Below are 25,380 nucleotides of genomic sequence, written 5' to 3' on the forward strand. Positions count from 1 at the left end.
GATTTCTGAAACATATGACTGAATTAAATTTATGTAAGATTTATATGAGAAATTAGTCTATTACATTTTCTCTTCTTCAAAGTTTCTACAAAGAAAAAGCTATTTCTGTGTAATTCATTCTCGATTTTAGGGTTAGAAAGAAAATCTTAGAAACAAAAGCATCGTCTGGTATTTATATGGAGTTTGTTTGTTTGTTTTTAATTAACGTTTTAATTCTGTTAAGTGAATAGAATTGAAGCTAATTTTATCTCTCTCTTTACGTCACGAGATGTTGTAAGCAGCTTATTGAAATAGTTTCAGTGAAACTTGGTGGAGGAAGTTGGTAAAGCTTCTAAAGACAAAATTCAATAGATAAGTAATCAAACAAACGGTTTAATCTTAGCAATGACACGAGCATTAAGCATGTTCTAACATTTCCCTCAGGTTTATTTTAACCTACGAAAGTTGTGTGCGTCATTCATATACACCATTCCATCGTCCTTGCAAAGTTAATAAAATAAATTCCGCGCCAGATGCGAATACTTGCTAATTATGTATGTTATGTATTAATATATCATTTCAAAATTATACTGTCATTCTTATATGTTTCACTAGATGGCGCGATATAATTTACGAATGTTTTCGTTTGTAAGTCACGCAAACTGAAACTTTTTGGTCATTAAAAGGTATAATTCATCAAATTAAATTAAAACAACCAAAATAGTTAATATATATCTATTATTATCGTGGTAAAATAGTCGCATACAAGAAAAAAAATGCAACATTTATTGTCTACCGGCAAGTTGCAATGTCTGACTTTTTTGTAACACCAGTGTTTGAACTGTTTATCACCCTCTGTAACGTCTCCCCCAGTGGCTCAGCGGTATGTCTGCAGACTTACAACGCTGAAATCCCGCTTTCGATACCCGTGGGGAGTAGAGCACAGATAGACCAGTGTGTTGCTTTGTGCTTACTTCGAAACAAAACAATAACAGCACCCTCTATATTCAGTTAACTAAGATTAACTTATAAAGAAAAGCTGATTTTTCAAAATGCTACATGCGTGCGTGTGTAGATGTGAAAAATCTGCAATTTCCTCTAGAGAATCGTGGAAAAGAAATCTGAAAAACAATATATCCATCCTAATAAATTTAGCATTATATATAACGTTTAGGCCATTTTATCTTTTAATTTATATGGCATAATCTTTATTGTGACATTTGTTCTTCATACAAGATAATTAAAAAAATATTAATTCAAAGCAAGAAATATGGATAATAAAACTAGGGACTCTAAAAAAGTAAACAGACTAGGCTGGAAATAGTGTGTACATTATTTTCTAGAGCTACAACTTCCTATTTTGACTTCACTAAAATTAATAAGTACTGTAGACATACAATTACTAAGTCTTTCGTGATGACGAGAAACTCACTTCAAATAAAAATGTTTTAATACCCATACCAGCCATCTTGGGAATACAATTACCGAGTCTGTTGAAATATTTCAAGACACACTTACTTTAAAAATGTAGTTTCACTTTTACGCTTTTACCTCAGTTTCTTATCTATTTGAGTAATATCATTGTCACGTGCTTTTCTTTAAAAAGTGTGGTATGTAAAATCGAATGTCACAGATTGTATATGCTTGTGTTCTCTTGTAGCTACGGAACGTATTTGTGTAGTTAATTGTATCCACGATATTGTTTAGAATAGATATATGTAAAAGAGCACAATCAAATAAAAACCAAAGACAAGACAAAATTGTTATATATTTATATATAACTTGTTCATTATATATTAATTGTATTATTAAAACGGAAAGAGCCACACAGTAGGCCCACCACGGGTATAACAAACAACTTTTTAGCGTTATAAGCCTTCATGCTAACCGTTATGTTACGGGGAGAACAATTCTATGAAGAAAAACCTATTATAAAGGTAGGAAAAAGACGTAAAGAGAAAACTCATTAACGATAAATTACGTGTGTCGTCGATCAGTGATCAGTGGAAGAACTTGTGACGTCGTCAATGACGTGTTCTTCAAAGTGTCGACAGAGTCACTGGATGGTTAGTGCTGGGGTCTCGTGCTGTCTGTTCTGGTGGTGATGGTCGAGAACAATGAAACCAATTGTGTTTTTAGCTTATCTAACCATCCTAACAACAGAGATACGAACACACCAAGTGCCCACCGTTTACGATGTTCTGTCACTCGTATATAAACTCTGCGGTAAGCATTAGTTAATACTATTATTTTACTGTCAAACCAGTTGTTACGTATAACTTGGGCACGATAAAATTACGATATTAGTATTTCGTTGAATGCAAATAAAAATAATAACACTCCTGATATAATAATATATTTTGTCTTTATGTTGTTAAAAAGAATAGTGTGTTTGTTTTTCGTATTGTAAAGCCACATCGGGCTATCTTCTCAGCTCACCGAGGCGAAACGACCCCCTGATTGCAGCTTTATAAATCCAGAGACATACCGCTGTACTAGCGGGGAGTTTGAAAAGAATAAACTCATGTTTGATGAGGAACATTCAGAGCTGAATGATTAATTAAAATTAACAGAAACTTTACAATATACATGTTTTTATCGTATTTTGAATAAATAAACTCAGTTTAACATAATAGTTGTTTCGGGCATTAATGTTAGCTTCATCTTCGTGTTTTGAACAAATATAAATTATTCAAAGTCGTTCACGTATTTTAAAGCGTGTTTTACTTTTTCAATTTTAAAACTTTGTGAATGTTGTTTAAATTGTGAATGAAAGTTTAAGATGAAGACTTCGTGCTGTACGTTGTGGAATGATAAGGTCTAAAATTCATAAGAATAAGTGAGCTGTTGATTTCTTCTGCCATCGCCCCTCTCTCTATATGTGTGTGTATGTATGGAAAGAGGGGAGTGCTGTACAAAAACATAATATGTGTTTGCATTTTACCGTATAACAAAGTTAAATCGGGCTATCTTCTGAGTCCACTGAGCAGAACCCGGAGTGAGTTTTATTGTGAAATGAAATCGATTATATTATTACACATCTTTCATTAAAAAAAAACAACAACTATAAATCAAATTGTAGAATTTATTGATACAAACATTTTTTAAAACTTGTATCGACACAAGCATGTCTTAGATTTCAGTGTAATTTAGTTCAAAATAAAAAAAATACATCATTAGAATTAACAGATTATATGCGTTAGTGACGTAACGTGAGGTTTTACAATTGTCTAACTGCGTCGTCAGTATATTTTTATAAAACCTAGAGTAACATTAATCTATCCACGGTCTCTTGGACAAGGAAATTGGAATTTTGAAATTCTAATTACTTGCTAAAACAAATTATAGCTCATATAATAATAAATTGTTTGTTTGTAGTTAAACAGAAAGCTGCCTATGCTGTGACAACCGCGTGTATTTATTTATCTCTCGTTTTTCATGTTATAAACTTTCAAAGTTGCCGCGGAGCCACTGGAAGCTTATTACAATTACACCATTTGATATATTTCATTACGATTCTAATTAAAAAAATAAAAAAACAATGCGGAAGGTTTTAATTAACATTTGAAGCATCATAGAATTAATATATGTAGGAAATGTTTATCTTGTTTTATAATAGGGTTCCTTTGAAATACAGCCATGTACACCCAGGTGAAACGGGTCAACGTGTTTTAATGTACCGCATTGTAATAACAAGAAAGTGGAAGCAACAACTCATTATATCTTGAACTTTATTTAGTACTAATCCAGGTGATGGTCTGATGTAGTATGGTGGTTAGGACCATCGACTCGCAAGCTGTGACTGATAGATTCGAGTCCTGTTACATAATACGTTCGCCCTTTCAGCCGTAAGGGCGTTATAAATATAACGGTAAATCCTACAGTTTGTTGATAAAATACGAGCCTAGGAGTTGACTGGCTGCATTCTTCTGGTCTGTCACTTCTAAATTACGGACGGCTAGCGTATGTAACCCTCGACTATCTTTGTGTAAACTTCAACAAACAAACAAACAAATGTTTATCCGACAGTCAATACCAATGGCGCTAGTGCAGACTTGATTAGCATCGTTTTTATTATGGTTATGGAGGATTTTTTTATAAGCTTTGTTTCCATATAATAAAGTAAAATAATTACTGAAAGCTATTTAACGTTCAAGGTAAAAATCCGTTCTGAAAAACAAACAAAGCCTAATGTTAATCTCGTGATATAAACTCCAGCACAACATGCATTCGACTCTCGGACTAGGAAACTGTTAAGTTCATTCTCAATTAAACAAACTTTTAGAAGTCCAGACTACAAAAAAAATGAAGTTTAACAAACAAGCAAGCAAAAAAGTTAACTGACGGTTTATGTTTATTTTTGAATTTCGCGCAAAGTTACAAGAAGGCTATCTGCGCTAGCCGTTTTTACCAACGAATAGTGGGATTGACCATGACATTATAACGCCCACACAGCTGAAATGGCAAGCATGTTTGGTGATGGAATTCGACCCTTTAACCCTCAGATTACGAGTGGAGTGTCTTAACCAGCTGGGCCTAACAAACAATAAAGTTAACTGACGGTTTAAGACCCACTATCTTGATGACTACTGAAATAAATGCCAGAAAAATTCCTACTCAAACCGAAATAATTCGACGGTAGAAATGCTCTCCAATAGAAAGGGTGAAAATAGCAAACGTGACAAAAAAGAAAATTTTATAGTTATGAAAAGAACATAGTGATTAAACTCACAAAATTATATAATCCTGTTTAGTACCAACTAGAATATAAACAAATTAGTCTAGTTACGTAAGTCAACGACCTTCCCCCTCATTGAATTAAAATTTGTGAAAATGATTTTAGTCTAAAATATATTAATTTATCATTTAATGTAATAAAAAAATAACAATGCATGGAGGAATGATCCAATACTAAATACAACATTGTTTGATTGTTACGGTTGTCTCTCGACAACAAGGTGGTTAAGGCACTCGACTCGTAATCCGAGGGTGGTGGGTTCAAATCCCCGTCACACCAAACATGCTCGATCTTTTAGCCGTGGGGGCGCTACAATGTTACAGTAAATCCCAATATTCGTTGGTAAAAGAGTAGTCTAAGAGTTGGCGGTGGATGGTGATGACTAGCTGCCTTCCCTCTAGTCTTACACTGCAAAATTAGAGACGGCTAGCACAAATAGCCCTCATGTGGCTTTGGGCGAAATTCAAACCACTTGTTTGTTTTTTTGCTTTTTCTACCGGAATATAACGTTAATCAATGTTACTTTAATAAAACGATGCAGCGCATACATAAACAGTCGTAAGAGCGTCACTGTGTTTCAGGTATATAGGAAATACATTACAATTGATTTATCGATTATAGGAACTGATATCTGTGTGTAAAACTAATTGAAGCTAAGGAATGTGGGGCACAAGTACATCCGTTATATCAGAGGCACAGGGGTTACCTGGGGGTTCTTGGGACCTGAATAAAATCTTTCTCTCGCTTTTACTGAGAATAATTATCACAATATTTACTGGAATAGATTTTTTTTTTTTATAGTGGGGGACAGGACTCCCGCTTCCTACACCATTTCATAGAGATTGATAAAGTATAAACTAGAAAGCATTGTTGACAGATAAAAATTGATCCCAATGGTAGGAAACAATAGATTGATGCGAATAAGTATTCTGTTTGACATCTGAAGGGCCCGGCATGGCCTAGCGCGTAAGACGTGCGACTCGTAGACCGAGAGTCGCGGGTTCGCGCCCGCGTCGCGCTAAACATGCTCGCCCTCCCAGCCGTGGGGGTGTATAATGTGACGATCAATCCCACTATTCGTTGGTAAAGAGTAGCCCAAGAGTTGGCGGTAGGTGGTGATGACTAGCTGCCTTCCCTCTAGTCTTACACTGCTAAATTAGGGACGGCTAGCACAGATAGCCCTCGAGTAGCTTTGTGCGAAATTTCCAAACAAACAAACAAACAAAAGACATCTGAAGAGCGCCCCCATTGGCACAGTGGTATGTCTGTACTCACTCCGTAAGAAACCGGGCCTCGATACTTGTGGTGGGCAGTGCACACGTAGCCCATTGTGTAGTTTTCTGCTTTTTCAGGTGTTTGTTTAAAATTAAGCAGAAAACTAAACCTCGAATGTTCTGGAATAACAAAATATCTCGTTATCTTTTATTGCATTAAAATTGCACAATACTTTAGAACCTGAGTTCAGCTTAATAACGTATAATTCTAAAACAGGTTTCTTTGCATTCCCTGAAGGAAAGCCTCCTTTTTAAAATTTGTAAATCACGTGTTGTAGATTTTTTCTTTGTATGTACAGACTTATGATGTTGTCTGAAAGAAAAAAATAGACGTGTGTTGATTCTTAAGAAAGGTCCTTTGTTATTCAGGCATAAACACTGTCTGGGACAAAAGAAACAACACTTGTTTTACGGCACATTTTACGACTCAGAATATTTATGAGTTCTTCCAAAATTCTCTGTTTTCGTTTTGTTTTGTACTTTCTGATATTCAAAGTTTTTATTCACATATTCTTTATGTTTCTACAGCGCAGCTCTGTAAATGTTTTTGTTCCCACGTGTAGATGCCATTGCATATGTTTAATCTTACCTGTCCTGGAACCTTGTGTAAATCAACTGAATGAATGTCGTCGGTGTTTGGGTAATAAAAGTTCATACCCTGGAGGGTCAGGTTCTCTATGACCTCTTCCTCCTCCCCGTACTTATATTCTTGGCTGATTGATATTTATATCTGTGAACTGAATATTATTTGGTCCTTTTCAGGGCAATGTCCATGTATTTTGGCTCGTATACAGTTATTATTTTATTCTATTAGCATAATGTCAAGTTTGCTGGTGGCATTTTAAGTTTATATATATTTTTTATCATTATTTAAAGTTTATATATTTTTTTATTATTATTTAAAGTTTTATATTTTTAGTATTATTTAAAGTTTTTATATTTTTTTCTTTTTTATTATTTTTATATTTAAAATATAAGTTAACTGGGAAGAGATATTTAGGACTAGCTTCATCGTGTATGAGGTACCTGTCTAGTTCGCATAGTAATTCGTTTTTCATCCAATTCTTATTAAAGTACATTATTGTAAAATGTAGGAGTCTATCTGGTGTGGTTGGTATGTTCGAGTACAGTGGAGCGCCGTTAAGCCGCGATATTTTGGGGGTCAACCTACTTAACCGCGGCTTAAGTGGTCCGCGGCTTAATACTTTGTGACTGAAAAGCCGAAGTCGCCAACAGCTTCGCCGAGGAGCCTCATCCGGGCCATTGCGTGATCATTATAATATTAATGTACAGACTATTCGGATACAATTGACAAGTGCCGTTTTAACACAAACGACCAATGCATTGCAATAGTTCGCTTTTCCCTGTAAAATTTCGTCTTCCCGCGTTACATGCGGGCCGCCATGTCAATATGATATGCTCACTATTAATTCAGAAACTGAAGTGATTTCTATTGGGTTTGTGGCCAATATTTATACAATTCCATAAAAATATCGGATTATCGAATTAAAAATAATACTTTAATTTTTGATCACTTTTTTCACGGATTTACCGCGGATTAACTTTAATGTATGGAGAGGTGTGATTCGGTAACAATGGCGGCCTCCATAGAGCTGACATAGAGAGCGGATAAGGTAGATTAACGGTCAATTTCTATTGTAATACATTTATTTATTTCCCAAATTAAAGCAAATCCTTTTTAAATATCCCCTTGAAGTTATAAAGACAAGGAGAGTGTGAGAAACTTTAAAAAGCCAGGTAGTAGATTTAATACATTAAAAATTTCGGAACAGGACTTACTACAGCCGCTAAAGCGATTTCACGGTTTACTGGTCCGCGGCTTAATGGCGCTCCACTGTATTTGTGAATGAATTGAGATGATATTGTTCTTGGAACTCTGTATGCAGTTGTGAGGAGTGTGTTTTGGATTGTTTGTAGTTTAGTTTTAATTATTTTATTGATTACAGTTATCCATGCTGGAGCTGCATAGTCTATTACAGGTTTAATATATGTTTTACAGATTTTTAGTATGTTATCTGTAGATGCTTCACTGTTTTTACCAGTTAGACTCCTAGCATAGTTAGTTCTTCGCCAGACTTTATTTTTAATTTCGTTCACATGATTGATCCAAGTTAGTTTTGAATCATAGGTCAGACCTAAAAATTTTGCCGATGGGGCAATCTGGAGTAGAGTGCCATTCATATATAATTCTGGCTGTTGTTTTTTGTGTTTTGTCGATTTCGTAAAGACTACGAGTTGTGTTTTTGCTGTGTTTATTTTTATTCTATATTTTTAACAGTATTCACTTATTCTATTTAGTTGCGGTTGTATGTTCGTGGCTGCTACCGTGGGTGTTGCGGCACTTTTCCAGACTGCCACATCATCTGCGAACTGTGAAGAGAATCCATGATTTGGATCCCTCAGTGGCATATTGTTTACATACATAATGAAGAGTATAGGACTAACCACCCCTCCCTGAGGGACACCAGCTTGTTGGAGTAAAGTATTCAGAAAAAGTTCCTTCAACATTTACTCTACATTTTCTATTTTCCAAAAAGTTAGATAACCAGCGAATAATTCCTCGCGGTAGTTCCATTTCATTCATTCGGAACCTTAGACCATCGTGCCAAACAGTGTCGAATGCTTTCTCGATATCAAGGAAGCAAGCGACTGTACATTCTTTTTTGTTGAAGCTATCTATTATGGTTTCGGTTAATCTGATTAGGTGGTCTGTCGTTTGTCTAAATTTCCTGAATCCATTTTGTTCTTTTGGTAATTTTGATGTTATCTCCAAGAATGTGAAGAGTCTATTACTGATTATTCTTTCAAGAATTTTGCCTACACAGCTGGTCAGGCTGATTGGCCGGTAGCTGTTAGGTTTATTCGCTGGCTTTCCTTCCTTATGGAACATTAATATATTTGCAAGCTTCCAAGAAACTGGGATGTATCCTGAGGATAGTGATAAGTTAAAAAGTGAATTTAGGTGGTCAAACAATTTCGGAGTGCCCTTTTTTAGGAGGATAGCTTGTATTTCGTCTTCACCTGATGCTTTGTTTTTGTGTTTTTTATTGCTTCTAGTAATTCTTGAAGGGATATTTCATTTGTTAGTAATGTACTTGCATAATCTGTAAATCAACTGAGATCCAAAGGTTCGGTTTATTTTGAATTTCGCGCAAAACAATTCGAGCGTTATCTACCCTAGCCGTCCCTAATTCGGCATTGATAGATTAGAGGGAAGGCAGCTAGTCAACACTACCAACCGTCAACTCTTGGGCTACTCTTTTGCCAACGAATAGTGGGATTGACCCTTACATTATAGAGTCCCCACAGCTGAAAGGGTGAGCATATTTGGTGTGATGGAGATTCGAACCCACGACCCTCGGATTACGAGTCCAGCACCCTAACCACCAGGCTCGAGATTTAAAGGAATTGGTACTTCAAAATGATTGTAGTAGTTTTATGCTGTTACCGAAAGTAAATTATATGTTCAAAATAGTTTATATCTTCCGGAAAGCCGGGCATGGCCTATTGGTTACTGTGACCAGACTGTGAATACGAATGCTTCCGCATTATGGGTGCGTTATAAAAGTGATAGTCAAATTCCATTGTTTTGTTTTTAAGAATAGCCCAGAATTCGGCGGTGAGTCCTAGTTACCGCTTGCCTTGGCTGTAATTTAAAGACAGTTATAAATAGTTTTGCGCGAAATTTTTGAAACAAACCCTCGGCGTGATTGCATATATTTTGAAGTTTAGTTGTCACATTTTGTAGGTAAAAGTCTGTTTGATATTTTATTGTTTAATGTTTTAATATACATATAATTCGGTGTACTTAAGAGACTTTCAAATGTGTGCATAGGGTCATTTGTCACTATTTTAGTATGATTGGTCTGGTTTTGAATGTTAAGGCGGGTTTGGAAATTTGCCATGAAATTATCCATCATGACATGAGGAAAACACACACAAATGAACCGACATATGAACGTTGAACTAACCCTACCAAGGTGTGAAAAATAAACGATGAGCCAGAAAACTTAGTTAATAACTGTTCGTGCCCGAAAATGGCGCTTTAATTACTAGTTTCTTTGCAGTGGTTTTAGGTTACTTTGTAAACGATTGTTGTTTGCTTTTAGTTAAACAGGAAGTTCCATAATGGGCTCTCTGTGCGTATGTAGGTGATTTTTTGTTTGTTTGTTTTTTGTATAGCAAAACCACATCGGGCTATCTGGTGAATCTATTGATGGGAATTGAATCACTAATTTTAGCGTTGTAAACCTGTGAACTTACCGCTGTACCAGCGAGGGATTAACTATTCTTTCCTCACCAAGTGTATGGAAACCTAGTTTCTGTCGTTATAAGTACGTAGACTTGCCGCTGGGGGCGAAACCATTAATAATAATTTTAAAAAACTTCACTATTTAGTCCTTTAAGTTTTACGATAACATTTAACCTGATATTACACTATTAAAAATGATCTTTTTTCTTATAAAATGCACAGATTTTCAACGTTACTTTGCAGTTTGTCCCTCGTGAATAAAGGTTTGCTGCTTTTCAAAATCGCCTGGGTTAGAGGTTTCTTAATTGTTTGTTTTCTGAATTTTGGGCCAAGCTACACGAAGGCTATCTGTGCTAGCCGTCCCTAATTTAGCGATGTAATATTAGAGGGAAGGCAGCTAGTCGTCACTACCCACCGCTAACCTTTGGACTACTCTTTTACCAACAAACAGTGGGATTTACCATAACATTATAACGCACCCACGGCTGAAATGGCAAGCAATGTTGGTGTGACCCTCAACCCTCAGATTAAGGGGTCGAGCGCCCTAACCTCCGTGTTTCTCATTTTTGTCTTTAATTAATGTTTTTAATCTACTTCTTTCTCTAATATCATGGATTCTGATAATGATGTTATGTTTAAAGTGAGAAATAAACAAAATTTTAAGGTTATTTCTTTACGCAAACTCTCCTTATTTTGTTTCTTCTTAGAAAAAACAAAACATCTAAAGCATGTGGTTACTACTTTGGCTAGTATTTGGTTCTTCCATATTGTTGTACTACATCAAAAATTCGTTATTTTTCATATTTGATAAGTATCTTCCACGAGTAAGTTATTTTAGCTTGTATTCCGATTTTCACTAAAAAATGCACGTGAGTAAATATATTATTCTGAAAGTTCTGAAGTCACAGTGACTATTTTTTACTGCTCATCTCTTATTAATACCTGCCATCCTTTCACAGTAGAAATGCAGTTCTCATTATAATAGAGTTTTCAGTTGAATAGATCACTCCATGTTCTTCAGTGTATTGTCTCTTCTCTCGTTATCAAGATACTTCTGTTGTATATCGTGGAAATGGCTAACTAGTCCATCTAGTTCCCACGTGGTGACCATTTTCATGGGTATTATTTCATAACAAGCTGGAGTACCCGTTCCCTGGACGGAAGTTATGTTTATTTGTGATTAATGAAAGGTTATGTTAGGACATGAAAAGTTACTTCCCTTATATGTAGTTGCAAAAATCTCCATAAAACTGCAAAACACAAAATGTAAACCCTCATATTTGCTCGGATCTATGCATGGACCCGATGAACCTCTTTTCAAATTAGGTGAAGACCCATCCAGAAAAGTTAAGTTCGCAGTAAAACACACAAAAACGCCCATAAAAACTGCAAAATGTAAAACTTAAAATGTGTGTGTGTACCTCCTTATGGACCTAATAAACCTTAATAACAGTTTTGGTGAAGATCCATCCACATCCTGCAAAGTAATTACTTGGACATACAACAGACGAATACTATCAGCTCCATAGTGGCACAGCGGCATGTCTACGGACTTACAACGCTATAAACTGGGTTTCGATATCCGTGTTGGGCCGAGCACAGATACTAATGTGTATCTTTGTGTGTGTTTTCTTATGGCAAAGCCACATCCGGCTATCTGCTGAGTTCACCGAGGGGAATCGAACCACTGAGTATAGTGTTGTAAATCCGTAGACTTACCGCTGTACCAGTGGGGGACGTGTAGCTTTGTGCTTAACTACAACCAAACAGTACTATCATGTTAATATAGAATCATTTATATAAAGGTGTTTAAAATACATCAATAGGTAAAAGGAGACCAGCCTTTTGAACCGGCCCAGCACAGGCAAGTGGTTAAAGCCCGAGACTCGTAATCCGAGGGTCGCGGGTTCGAATCCCCTTCTCACCGAACATGCTTGCCCTTTGAGCCGTGGGGGCTTTATAATGTGACGGTCAACCCCACTATTCGTTGGTAAAAGAGTAGCCTCAGAGTTGGCGGTGGCTAGCGATGACTATCTGCCTTCCCTCTAGTTTTGCACTGCCAAATTAGAGACGACTAGCGCAGGTGGCCATTATGTAGCTTTGCGCGAAATTCAAAACAAACTGCTAAATGAGAGACGGCTAGTGCAGATATTCTCCATATAACTTTACGCGAAATTCAAAACAAACAAACATAAAACGAATACACAATTCACCAAAGAATAAAAAATATTATTTTATCTTTCTTATACTGGTTTCCTAAATTATTAATAATACAGTTTTGTTGATTGTATTTCAATGCCAAACCTTAAGTGGAAATCAAGGGAGAAAAAACAAAAACAACTAATTGTACTCTTTCATTATACATTCATCTGCCGTTTTCGCTGCGAAGAGAAAAGTTGACCAAAAAGTTGCTTTCGCTTACATCTTGGTCACACCTGTCGCGGCGTGCTCTCATTTGTAACTTTCTATTTGTAATGCATAAATCTTATAAATGTAGTTCACTTGTAATGATTTATTACGAGTATTATCGTACTACTAAAAACAAGAATCTATCCTTCCCCCCAAACACATTGTTTATTCTAAAAATATTTTATGAACTTGTTTCATTATTAAACCCGAAGATGTTGCAATACGAGTTATACTAGCTGGAATATGGCAAAATGTATTCCTATAGTCTGATCTAGCAGTAATTCGTTGACTGATAACCTAGAAGCCATCGCATGTGTTATAGCCATACTTTAAAATTTGATTTTGAAACTATTGCGCATTGCAACTTAATGTCCCCTGATTTGAACGCAGTAAATCTGTGGACTTACGACGCTAAAATGCGTTCCCACGATGGATACAGCAGATAAGCCAATGTAACTTGTTCTAAAAAAACAAACTACAGTTTAATACATACTTTAACGACTTGCACTGTCTTATCATTAGTTGCAGATGGTTCAGTATATTACGTTAAACCGATTTTGAATGTGCAAATAAAGTGAAATCAAGTGACAACTACAGCTGATATCAAATCGCGATGGAACAGATTGTACCACAACTACATTTTGACATTGTTTGACATTTCGTACGTTGTGTGATAATAACAAAAACAGATCACCTTTTTCCACACAAAAAAATTCGTACATTCAGATAATAAATATGTGTTCAGAGCAGCATTTAGTTTTTTAGTACAGCAATAGCCTTTGTTCTTAATGGCACAGTAAAAAAAAGAAAGATTGATCAATTTGAGAACCCAGAACCATTCAGGAAAAGACCTGCAACAAGTCATATCTAAGCTTTGTTGAGTAAAGTATGAAGTATCATAAAATATGAGAATCCACAAACACAAAAGTCAGTAGCAGAAGTAATTTACGTGTTCCAACGCAACATAAATATTTTAGTCTTACTTCCAGTTCAACCGTTGCAAACCTCAAGCATCAGGGAAATAAAATAGGTATTTATGCTATTCCATAACAATCAACTTACCTGACGCAGTGTCTAACATTTATTATATGTTCAGACTGATGAACATAAACGGACATGACGACATAGACTGTAACAACACAATTAAGCTTCAAAATGGTTTTACAGTAACATACTCAACTATGTTTACTGTGAAACCTGTCAAGAAATGCACAAACTCTATTGAATGTAACATGTTCCAAACCGACATTGTCCACTTCTAATATACCTTTTGGCTTGTATAGAATTTTCTCGTCAGTTTTTTCGTAAATTATTTAGACCTCGGTAGTTGAAGAAAAAACCTCTGTGAATATAATTTTCTACTTACTTAGCTTTGTCATAAAATATCTAGATCTGAGTACACAAGAATATCATCTTGTCCATAAATGTTTACTTATTCTGGTATATTTTAATTATGATTTGAAGCTTTGAATATAAACAAAGTGTTAATATACATACATTTACAATGAAAATCAAATTATATTAAAATGTAGCAAGTAAAAGAATCTTTCTTGACTAGAAAAACTCATTATTCTACCCCCTTGTATAAATCATTTGTCGTGATTGGCCGGGAGCGCATCATGTGAATGAAACATCATAAATGTTGCCTTGAAAGCCGATTATCAATGGAGCCTGGTTGTCAAGGCAATTACCATGTATGCACGAGGTCACAGAAGATTTTGCAGACGAAAAATTTTTTCGTAATCTCAAGTGAAAACACGTTGATTTATTTAGAAATAATTTACAAAAGACATCATAAATCTCCCTAGCAATCTCTAGGGAAATTTTATGTTAAAGACAGATGAGTGCTTCTTTTGTACGTTTATTTGAATGATCAAAAGATGATGGAATGTTATATTTTGAATATGAAATAAGTTATAAACCTTACTAATTTGTTATTGATTCTTAAAATCAGATCCACATATTCAACAAAATATTAAACTTTTAAGTTTTACAGGAAGGTCTAAGGACGTCAAAAAAAGAAGAGAGAATATAACAAATAGTGACTAATAATTTCAGACAACTTATCTGTTGCCTTCATAATTAATCAATAAATGCCCATTGTTTTCGAATGCTAGTCATGAAAATATTCATCTTTTATATGCAGCTACAAACGAATTACAAGTAGAGACAAAGGTTGAACGCTTAGAAGAACGTTTGGCTAAAAAGGTAAGAGTTTGGTTTTTACTAGTTTCTGGTAATCTTTGTAAACGGAACTCGAGTGCATTTCGTAGATGCACATATTCGTGATGTTCGCTATATCAAACAGTATCGTATCACATATCGGTCGTTATTAAATGCTTTGTTTTAAAACGCTGGTAAACAACACTACACAGTATCTTATAACCTTTGTACTCCTTATTAATTCTGCTTTATCGAAAATATTTTTGATGAGAAACACGAGAACTTGAACATTATACTAAGCTATCTGCCTGTGTAAAGTTATTAACATATATTTTTATCAACACATACATAAAAGCAAATTATAAATCAGAAATAAGACATTTAAAATAATGCTAGTAGGCCCGGCATGGCCAGATGGTTAAGGCACTCGACTCGTAATCTGAGGGTCGCAGGTTCGAATCCCCGTCACACCAAACATGCTCGCCCTTTCAGCCGTAGGGGCGTTATAATGTGACTGTCAATCCCACTATTCGTTGGTAAAAGAGTAGCCCAAGAGTTGGCGGTGGGTAGCGATAACTAGCTACCTTCCCTCTGGTCTTATACTGCTAAATTAGGGACGGCTAGTGCAGATAACCCTCGTGTAGCTTTGTGAGAAATTCAGAAACAACTAAACAAAATGCTAGTAATATTCAACGATTCTTGTCTTTGGGAAAATTGTACCTAAGCCTCTGCATAGCAGATTTCAACAAATCGTCGGGTAACTCTTGACATTAATTAAATCATGATCGCTTAATGAAAATACACTTAAATGAAGTATCAATCATATATAGAACAAATAGATCAAAAGTAAGTTAAACCAGGTGATAACAAATTAAACATCGCTGAAGTTTTGAGGTTGGTTTAATAGCTCAAATTATACCAACGAAGAAATATAATTTTTTTTTTAATGTTGCTTATGTTGAAAAATGTTTTGTCCCAAAATAAGATATAGTTTACCATAAGCACCGTTCCGAATTAATCACTCTTACTAAATATTCATGTTATACAGTAACTTTTTATCGCTCCCAGTGACACAACAATATAAACATTAAAGTTATTTAGTAACTTTTTTATAATCCCCAGCGGCTCAACAACAAGTCTCGGGAGTTATGGCGTTCAAAATCACGCTTAACAACGAATAAACAAACGAAATTTTGACCATGATGTCACCTGGAGGTTAGGACAAAAATCCTCCATCTCACATGTCTGTACTAACAGGGGTCGTCTTTTAAATCTCTTGATGACATATAAACAGCAGTTAGAAACGTATTATCAAGCCATTACTTTGTAGGTTCTATTCCGTTCAGATGTTTCGGTTTGAAGTTGTACCCGTGCTAAGTATAATGTGATGTTTATTTAAGTTATAAGATACGGTTATGATGTAACAAGTGCCAAAGACACGATGTTATTTACTTGTCCATACAGCAATGTCAGTCTTATCCTGTTAGGCCCCGGCATGACCAGGTGGTTAAGACACTCTACTTGTAATCTGAGGGTCGGGGGTTTGAATCCCCGTAACACCAAATATGCTCGCCTTTTCAGCCGTGGGGGCGTTATGATGTTACGGTCAATCCCACTATTCGTTGGTAAAAGAGTAGTAGCCCAAGAGTTGGCGTTGGGTGGTGGTGACTAGCTGCCTTCCTTCTAATCCTACACTGCAAAATTAGGGACGGCTAACGCAGATAGTCCTCGTGTAGCTCTGCGCGAAATTCCAAAACAGAAAAGAACAAAAACAATTTTATCTCTTTATACATACAATATTAACTCAGATTTGGATGGCTGTGTATATATATATATATATTTAAAGTTCCCGTCGCATAATCCACATTATATTCCTGAGAAACAAAAAACCCGGACCTCATGATTTGATAGATATTTGATTTATTCTCCGAATCGTGGCGTGTCTGCTGACTTCGTAATATCTCGTTCTTAGAGACGTTTATAAAAACAAGTAACAACAGGAAAAGAAAAGTGGAAAGTTCGGCGAGGATTGTGCCAAGAATCAGAATAAAATAAACAGGCAAAGAAAATACCTATACCGAAGTGTTGCTTAACGTGTCACATGGAAGTCATTGTTTTGGTAATATAAATCACACATTATTTGTCGACAAAAACACAAAACCTAAAAACTTTTATAAAACCCAAATAACATATTTTAACTGTTCTTCTCCTATCGGGAATTCCCGTCTGACCTTTCAACAATCTGTGGAGGTGGAATTCTGTCCCATTAGATACCCAGTGGTTATTTTGGGTAATGTGCTTCGATGCTTGTGAAGTTCGAGCGCTTTCCGCTAAGCGGCAGCACTTAGTAAGTAAACTAATTACACAGCGGAGAAAACGTTTTAAAAATACTGTGTTAACAGTCGTTGAACAGTGATTTCATTAACTCAACTTTAATTTATACGCCGACTGTGGCTATTCACACGCGCGTGTATGAAATTTTCCAACTACCTCAGCGATGCTAGCAGTTATCAGAATTATAGCCGGAAAGCGCGTGATTAGTAGCACTCATATTTAGATGATAGGTTACAAAAAGTTGACTACATGTTCTGTGGGTCAACACTGTTCATAGCATTACTAACGTTAACTTGGTATAAATTTACGTGTCAGAGCTTAGATTCCAAAAAAAGGTGATGGTTAGCAAGGATTTCTGGAATTTACTCATGAATTCTAGTGAATTTTTATGTCTACCTATAGCAGCGTTTCGTCCTATTGTGTCTAAAGCTTCGACACATTAAACTGTGGGTTGTGAGAAATGCTAGAGTTTATAATAGACAGAAGATCTGTTAAAAATCTAGGATTAAAGAAATGTGTGTTTTGAGGAACCTACAAATAAGTTTGCCTGTAGTATGTTGTAGAATGTAGCGAAGTTTATACAATACATGATGAGGGGTGTAGAATATTAGAACAATTTTTTTTTTTTTTGGAATTTCGCACAAAGCTACTCGAGGGCTATCTATGCTAGCCGTCCCTAATTTAGCAGTGTAAGACTAGAGGGAAGGCAGCTAGTCATCACCACCCACCGCCAACTCTTGGGTTACTCTTTTGCCAACGAAAAGTGGGATTGACTGTCACATTATAACGCCCCCACGGCTGGGAGGGCGAGCATGTTTGGCACGACGCGGATGCGAACCTGCGACCCTCAGATTACGAGTCGCACGCCTTAACGCGCTTGGCCATGCCGGGCTATATTAGGACAATGATGGACCTTAGTCACGTTTGGCTAGCCGTACAACTTGACTTTAGAAAACTGAATTTAACAACCAAACAGAACTACCTCTACAACTTGACTTTAGAAAATTCCTGGACTAAACAACCAAACAGAACTAGTTGTATAACTTGACATTAGAAAACTTGATAGTAGCATATACTGAATGGTACCATTGTAGCTGATGGTCCAGAGTGCCGAGACTGCGAAACTGGGTATTCTAGTTTGTGAACAAATTCAATAAACTGGTTAACAACGTGATATGTATTTTAATAACATTTGACGCGCGTATGGAAACTCTAAACAAAATTTATGCACGGTGACATAAAGTGCGAAAAATTCTCGGTAAAGTATGGGTGAATATATCCAAAAGCTCCGGACAACCCTATTTCATAAGTAATTACGCGTTCCATAAGTGTTCACCTCTCGTGTCACTCGCGACACGTGTGCCTCAGGTTAGCCACGTCTGTCCTAAATTGTACAGTCATATGTTTAAGTGAATTTCTAAGTCTGAAAACATAACTTATTGTTCAGTTTGGGTGTCTTTCACTAATTTGCTTTAACAATAAGGTATTTATTTCAGGTAACCCCAGCTTTTCAGCAATGTTTTAGGGAAGGCCTGACAGAGGCAGGGGTTAATAAAAACAATCAAACACTTCACGTGGAGAGGTTAATAACCACACTCTGTTTCCAATCAACATTTGTTCCTCAGTGGCTCACAAAATATCACAAGGCACCTGCACCTTTAACAACCGTAAGTTTTATTTTTGTGGAATATGTTTTTGTTTGAGTCGAGGACGACGTGGAAGGTACAGTAAACAAAAAACGGTCCGCTATTATTATACTACTGTTGTAGGAGATTTTATTGCGCTAAAACAATCTTTGTTTATTAGGGTCTGAATTTATCATTCTTTAGCGAATTTAAAGTTCGAGTACATATGTTGTTTTTTTTAAACAATGGAATCAAAGGACTCAATCTCTAGCATGATTGGTCCGGCATGGCCAGGTAGTTAGAGCACTCCACTCATAATTCGAAGGTCCCATGTTCGAATCTCTATCACACCAAACATCCACGCCCTTTCAGCTGTGGGGGCGTTATATGTGACGGTCAATCCCACTATTCGTTGGTATAAAAGTAGTCCAAGAGTTAGCGGTGGGTGGTGATGACTAACTGCCTTTGCTCTAATCTTACACTGCTAAATTAGGGACGGTTAGCGCAGATAGCTCTCGTGTAGCTTTGCGCAAAATTCAACAACAAAAACCTTCAGCGTGATTATATTTCCCACACCATTATTGTACTTTCAGAAGCTCTCTTATATATATATACATAAAATACCCGAATTCCTCTCTGTGACGCTCTAAATCACCTGGCCTCTCAATGGCACATCGGTAAGTTTGCGGACTTTCAGTGCTAAAAATCAGGTTTCTATACCCTTGGTGAGCAGAGCACAGAGAGTCCTATATGTAGCTTTGCGTTTAATTACAAACAAAGTGTATTTCCTAAATTTATAAAATAAATTATGTATCAAAGTGCTTCTTTTCAAGAGTACATTAGAAGAAAAGTTTTCGTATGTGCTGAACAATCAATTTGAGAAGAAAAAATGATTAAGAACGAAACTGTTACTTTTTTCTGAGGGAATTTCATGGGCGAAAACAGGACTTCCTCCGTCGACTAATTAAAATAAATATTTTGAAGATAGAAACATGACGAAATGAAAAATGCATGTCGAGGGGAACGTGTTTTGAGTATCTATTTGTTGTTATTCAGTATATGTTTTTGATTTTACTATTTCTAATTAACACTGTATACATGCATGATTTTATTGTACCATGTCGAATAAATTGATTTATATTGAATTGAATACATCCCCATTGGCACTAATAGAAACGACAACTGTCAAAAAACACTCACTTCAGTAGCCTTATTTTCTTGCACTCGGTATATAATAAGGAATGATGACATCTATTGGAAAAAAAAAAATCCGCGGTTATTTGGTGAAATTGACACTCTGTTGTACTAAATGCGCCCATTTGTATCGAAAGTCAAAACAATTTTGCCAATAATGTATTGCAGTGAGTCTCCTTTGCTTATAAATAAACGCGATGTAATTTTTCGCCTTGAAGTAACACATGGAATGACGAAAAAAAGGTTATAAACGACCCGCTAGACAATCATATTGAATGTACGCTATTATCTCATGGATTGGGTTTGACTGCACATTTTATGTTTATGGAAGAACTGCTGTTGGAATATTTCAATCGGCATTTGCTAGTGAATTAATAAAATCATGCTTTCCTGTTTACAACCGAGATAAGCTGTTGACTGTCAAGCAATGGCTATTTTAAGGCAATTGTTCAGATGAAAATATTTTTTGGTACTTGGTGCACTTTAAAGGCCTATCTAATCATTATTTATCTCAGCCTGGCAGACATATTCTTTTTTGATAAGTACTCTTATGCATTTTTAAAAGTCAGAGAAGTTTATTTTACCTATGTTCTTGCAGATTTACCATGATATAACTAAATTTCCAAATTTATAGAGTTAAAGACACCAATCTCCTATAAAATTATGTTGATGTTTTTTGCATATGTAAATAAATACAGTGCTTCATGAACGTATGTAAAGCGTTTATAAAGTTTCCAATCAATGTCAGAAACTTTTGTTAACTATTATAAAACACGTCGAGATATTTTTCTTCTACTTTCTGACCTAAGTTCCATGACCTCAAAATCCTTTCTTTTTGTATATGGTTGTTCAGCTCAACTATGATAGTTTATTATTAAATGTCTAGTAAGAAATCTTCAATATTTCGTGCCCATAAATTACTATACCCTCTTTCACAATGTGCAGTAACTTTTTCCTTCACTTTCCACAGGTTATGGCCTGGCATGGCCACGCGCGTAAGGCGTGCGACTCGTAATCCGAGGGTCGCGGGTTCGCGCCCGCGTCGCGCTAAACATGCTCGCCCTCCCAGCCATGGGGGTGTATAATGTGACGATCAATCCCACTATTCGTTGGTAAAAGAGTAGCCCAAGAGTTGGCGGTGGGTGGTGATGACTAGCTGCCTTCCCTCTAGTCTTACACTACTAAATTAGGGACGGCTAGCACAGATAGCCGTCGAATAGCTTTGTGCGAAATTCCAAAACAAATCCACAGGTTATTAGCCTAACAGCTTTGGGACGAATGGCGTGTGTCATAGGAGAAATTCAGCGTCCTCTAGTAGTATGGAAGTTAGCATTTTCGGTAAAATATTTTTTTCTAAATCTGCATAATACATTATTCTTTGTTATAGAACGTGGAGTAATTATAAAAGTAACACTGCAAAATTTTCAAAAGAGGTACACATGTTTTAAAATACCTGAATGCCATTATAACATGATTAAGTTAATTAAGATTTTCTAAGAATCTGAGGGTTGCGGGTTCGCATCCCCGTCGCAAAAAAACATGCTCGCTTTTTCAGCCGTAAGGGCGTTATAAGTGACGATCAATCTCACTATTCGTTGGTAAAAGAGGAGCCCAAGAGATGGCGGTGGGTAGTGATGACTAGTTGCCTTCTCTCTAGACTTACACTGCTAAATTAGGGACGGCTAGCGCAGATAGCCCTCGAGTAGCTATGTGCGAAATTCAAAAACAAAACAAAAAACAAACAAATATATGCAGTTATCAAATTGTAAAGTTTGTTATCAATGTTTAATATGAAAATATATTATAAATGTATGAAATATCATATTTATTTAATTACAATGTTTAATATGTTAAATCAAGTTTATTTTTAGTTTAAAGAATTATACACTTTGTTATTATTATTAAGTTACATTAGAAGTTTTTTTTCTGCTTTATGTAGTCGATACAATGTGTGAAACGGTTTTAAAAACAACTCTCTCTCTTAAGATCCAACTGAAGTGGTTCTCAAGGTTACTCTCCCTGGGCGACCAAACCTACAGTTGTAAGATTTCCTTGGTGGATGGAAGAGCTAACACTATTTTTTATTTGTCTTGTTGCTTTGTGGTAAGCTACAAGTTATCTTCCAGTTCTTGATTATTAAAGTATGTGGAACAGGGGTGAGAGAGCATCTGGCCTCAATACCCAGTTATCTTTTAATTGAATAGTAGGGTTGGATATTTGAAAATGTCAAGTGATTTCAGTGCCCCTTTGGTAGTTAATTTGTGAAAACACTAATATGAACCTTATACCGCTGAATATGTTTAATTAACCTTACAAATGAGGTAAAAATAACTTTTCAATTATAGTTAACACTTCTTACGAAACTTCTATATGGTGATAAATCAAGTGTTTTTGTAGATCTGATTGCTTACGAAAAAACCAACAAAAAAGACAACTATTTAGAGTTAATCTTTAATAGTATTGTTTATATAGAAAACTGAAAGAAAAACATCGCGTTTTTATTTCTCATTTATTTTTTATTATTATTTTATTATTGTTTAGCGTTCTTTGTTGCTTCTGCAACGTGAATAAAAAAGCCCGGGGCAAATGGAAAGCTCTAAAAACCGCATCCTCGGGTCTTGTGCTGTTTTTCCCTATACAAAGCTAGAAGACCAAGAGCTTGTAACTGAAAAGATCACCCCAGGGAATTAGACATTTGGAAGCTGTTTCAATGATCCCTGAGTGTGAGAAGGCCCCAACAAATAAGTTTAATGAAAGAGAAACTAATATGGTGTTAAAGGAAAATCAAACAGAACCAACCATCTTGCAGACAATAAATGAAAATCACTCAGTAGAAAAGAAAACAGAAAGAGCAGAAAACGTGAGCAAACCTGCTTCAGGTTCTGATAAAACTAAATTAAAGACAAGCGTTAGGACAATCGTGAATGATGACAAACCTGAAGAGCCATTAAAATCTGATTCACTGCCAACGGTTCGTATACGTTTAAAGTTCTTTTACTTTATAGTTCTCAGTATTATACAGCATAAGTATACAACCATTAATAACAAGGATGTGCTCTTAATATTAAACTTTCACTTCGGACAAGTTTATTTATACCTACACATATATATATATATTGCAAGAAGCAACTAAAATGTAATGGAATTAATAGTACATTATTAATGTTAATACAAAATTATTGTTATAAAATAATTATAACCATTCTCATATTTAATTTCTGTGAATATCTGTATCTGGTTCAAAATTGAATTAATTTCTCATTCATATTACGTTTACGATTAATATTTGGTAGAGTTAAAAACATTTCACTTTAATGTAATGTATACTGTGTCAAACTGTGTGATCAATATGATATCGATGTTGCTTGCTTACAATAAGTGTTGTTAAGACATTTACAACTGCAGAAAAACATGCGTTCAGAGTCATTTGAACACATGTAATTCTTCTTCCAAAACAGACCTATACATGTTCGATACCATTGAGGTCTGATAAGTCTGTACCCTAGTTAAACTGGTCAATTACCTCTTCTTCAGTATTATTACATGTGGGAGGACAATTATCATCCATTTAGCTAAAGTCAGAATCAAATGTAAACATATATGATAGTGTAAAAGGTACTTCCATTGCTATTATGTATAGCCTTAATGACATCTAAAGAACATAAAGGTCTGAGTGTCCGTTCGTGATTTTTCATTACCACACGTACTTCCACTACTGATATTAAAGTGAGTTATTTTGTGTCTTACTATAACTAAAATTTGCCTTTTATTGTTAATATTGCCAAACTTCATGAGTTTATTAACCGTACATACACTGAAATAACGATCTGTTGTAACTACGAACATCTGATTCTGTTTTTAACAGTTATCACATAATTGTGGCGAATGATTAGATCACGGTAACTTACTTAAAATGTGAATTTTATTATTCTTAGTTTAGTACCAGTGTATTTGTACCATTTTGTTACAAGTGATTCTACCATATCTTGTTAATAACACCCTGATACATTTTACAACAGTGTTTGTTTTTTATAGTCAGCCAAGTTTTCTCTTTATAGTCATTTGTAGTTCAGATAACATAACTTTTCATGTTTAATTTATATAACAATGAAATGAACAACTAACATTTATTTGTAACAGTAGTTTTATCTTGTTTAGCAAGTTAGTATTTGTGAACGTACAAAACATAAATGTTAAACATTATTTAAAGCTATTGTCTGCTGTATATTACCTTCCTCACTATTTGGGACAATGCTTTAGATATATTTCGTAGTTTATCAGATATCTTAAACCAATTTCATAATTTACAATTTTCATATAAACACTTATTTGGTTTTACTCATATTATAATAAAATTATTGTTACATAAAGAATAAATTATATATTTTTAAAATGTTTATTAACTGATTATTGTTATTAAAACATTTTTTCGATTGACGAGTGTTGCCTCACTAATTATGATTTACATCTTCAGGCAGAAACACCAGCTTCAAAAGAAATAAAGACGATGATTGTATCCAGAGGGAGGTGTCAAGCAACATCAGGCCTCCCTCAACTAGACTTGTTCACAATGTTGATAAAATTATTACTGTAAGACTTGGCAGTAAACCAGAACATCATCAGAGAAACGTTTTTATTGTTATTGAAAAAATACTGAAAACCGAAACAAATTTGTTATTGGTAGAGCTCCAAACTAACACCCATGTGTCAATTGAAACGTTGCCAAAGCGAACATAAACTTATTGTACAGAAACCTAAAATAATAATCAAATTAAACACGTTGACGTCCCTCACAAGATTGTTTTCACCAGAGATCCGAAACTGGAACCAAAACCCAAAAATTAAATAACCCATGAGCTGCATACAAACATACCATATTAAAAAGAATTACTTTACCTTATCCCATAAGTTACTATTTTTTACATTTTACTCACTGATATAAATAATAAATAAAACATGAAAAACAAAGAATATGATATTCACCTGGGTCTTCTCTTTTTTTGCTGTCAACTGTCATGAAACTTAAGCTCACGTTTTGATGTGCTAAAGGTATTGATACAATCAATAATGCTTTTATGTAATTAAATGATACAACTGAGAACAGAGAATAATAATACACAGAAAACACTGTCCTATAAATAAGATAATTTTCTGGCTTTTTAACTATGTGATAGTTTCCTTAAAGAAATTAAGCTAAGCTCTCCAATGTAATTGGTAATTTCCATCAGAAGAAATTTGAAACCAAATGATAAAATAGACAAAGCTGCATAAAGAAAACAAACCAGATCGCTTGATAGATTGATACTTTAGTTTTCTATTGGGTATAAATAATATAGTGTAAAACACTAAAGATAACTATTAGCATTTGTGAAAGATGGAATTGCAAGACGT

The 25,380-nt window shown here is 35.2% G+C and overlaps 1 protein-coding gene across 2 annotated transcripts; it reads left to right on the forward strand.

Moving 5' to 3' along the window:
* Window positions 1–2,033: 2,033 nt before the first annotated feature.
* On the forward strand, window positions 2,034–24,632 carry LOC143238677 (uncharacterized). Of its 2 annotated transcripts, XR_013020712.1 has the most exons (6): window positions 2,034–2,205; window positions 14,820–14,881; window positions 18,667–18,837; window positions 21,976–22,092; window positions 22,531–22,960; window positions 24,464–24,632. XR_013020712.1 is itself a non-coding variant. In XM_076479105.1 (5 exons), the coding sequence occupies exons 1-5, from the start codon at window positions 2,097–2,099 to the stop codon at window positions 22,558–22,560; spliced, it is 489 nt and encodes a 162-aa protein (XP_076335220.1). In that variant the 5' UTR covers window positions 2,034–2,096; the 3' UTR covers window positions 22,561–23,461. The 2 variants fall into 2 exon arrangements, 1 of the variants encoding a protein (XP_076335220.1); XM_076479105.1 differs by lacking the exon at window positions 24,464–24,632 and having other exon boundaries at window positions 22,531–23,461.
* The last annotated feature ends 748 nt before the right edge of the window (window positions 24,633–25,380 follow it).

This window comes from Tachypleus tridentatus, chromosome 13 (genome assembly GCF_004210375.1).
Source record: "Tachypleus tridentatus isolate NWPU-2018 chromosome 13, ASM421037v1, whole genome shotgun sequence".
Lineage (NCBI taxonomy): Eukaryota > Metazoa > Arthropoda > Merostomata > Xiphosura > Limulidae > Tachypleus > Tachypleus tridentatus.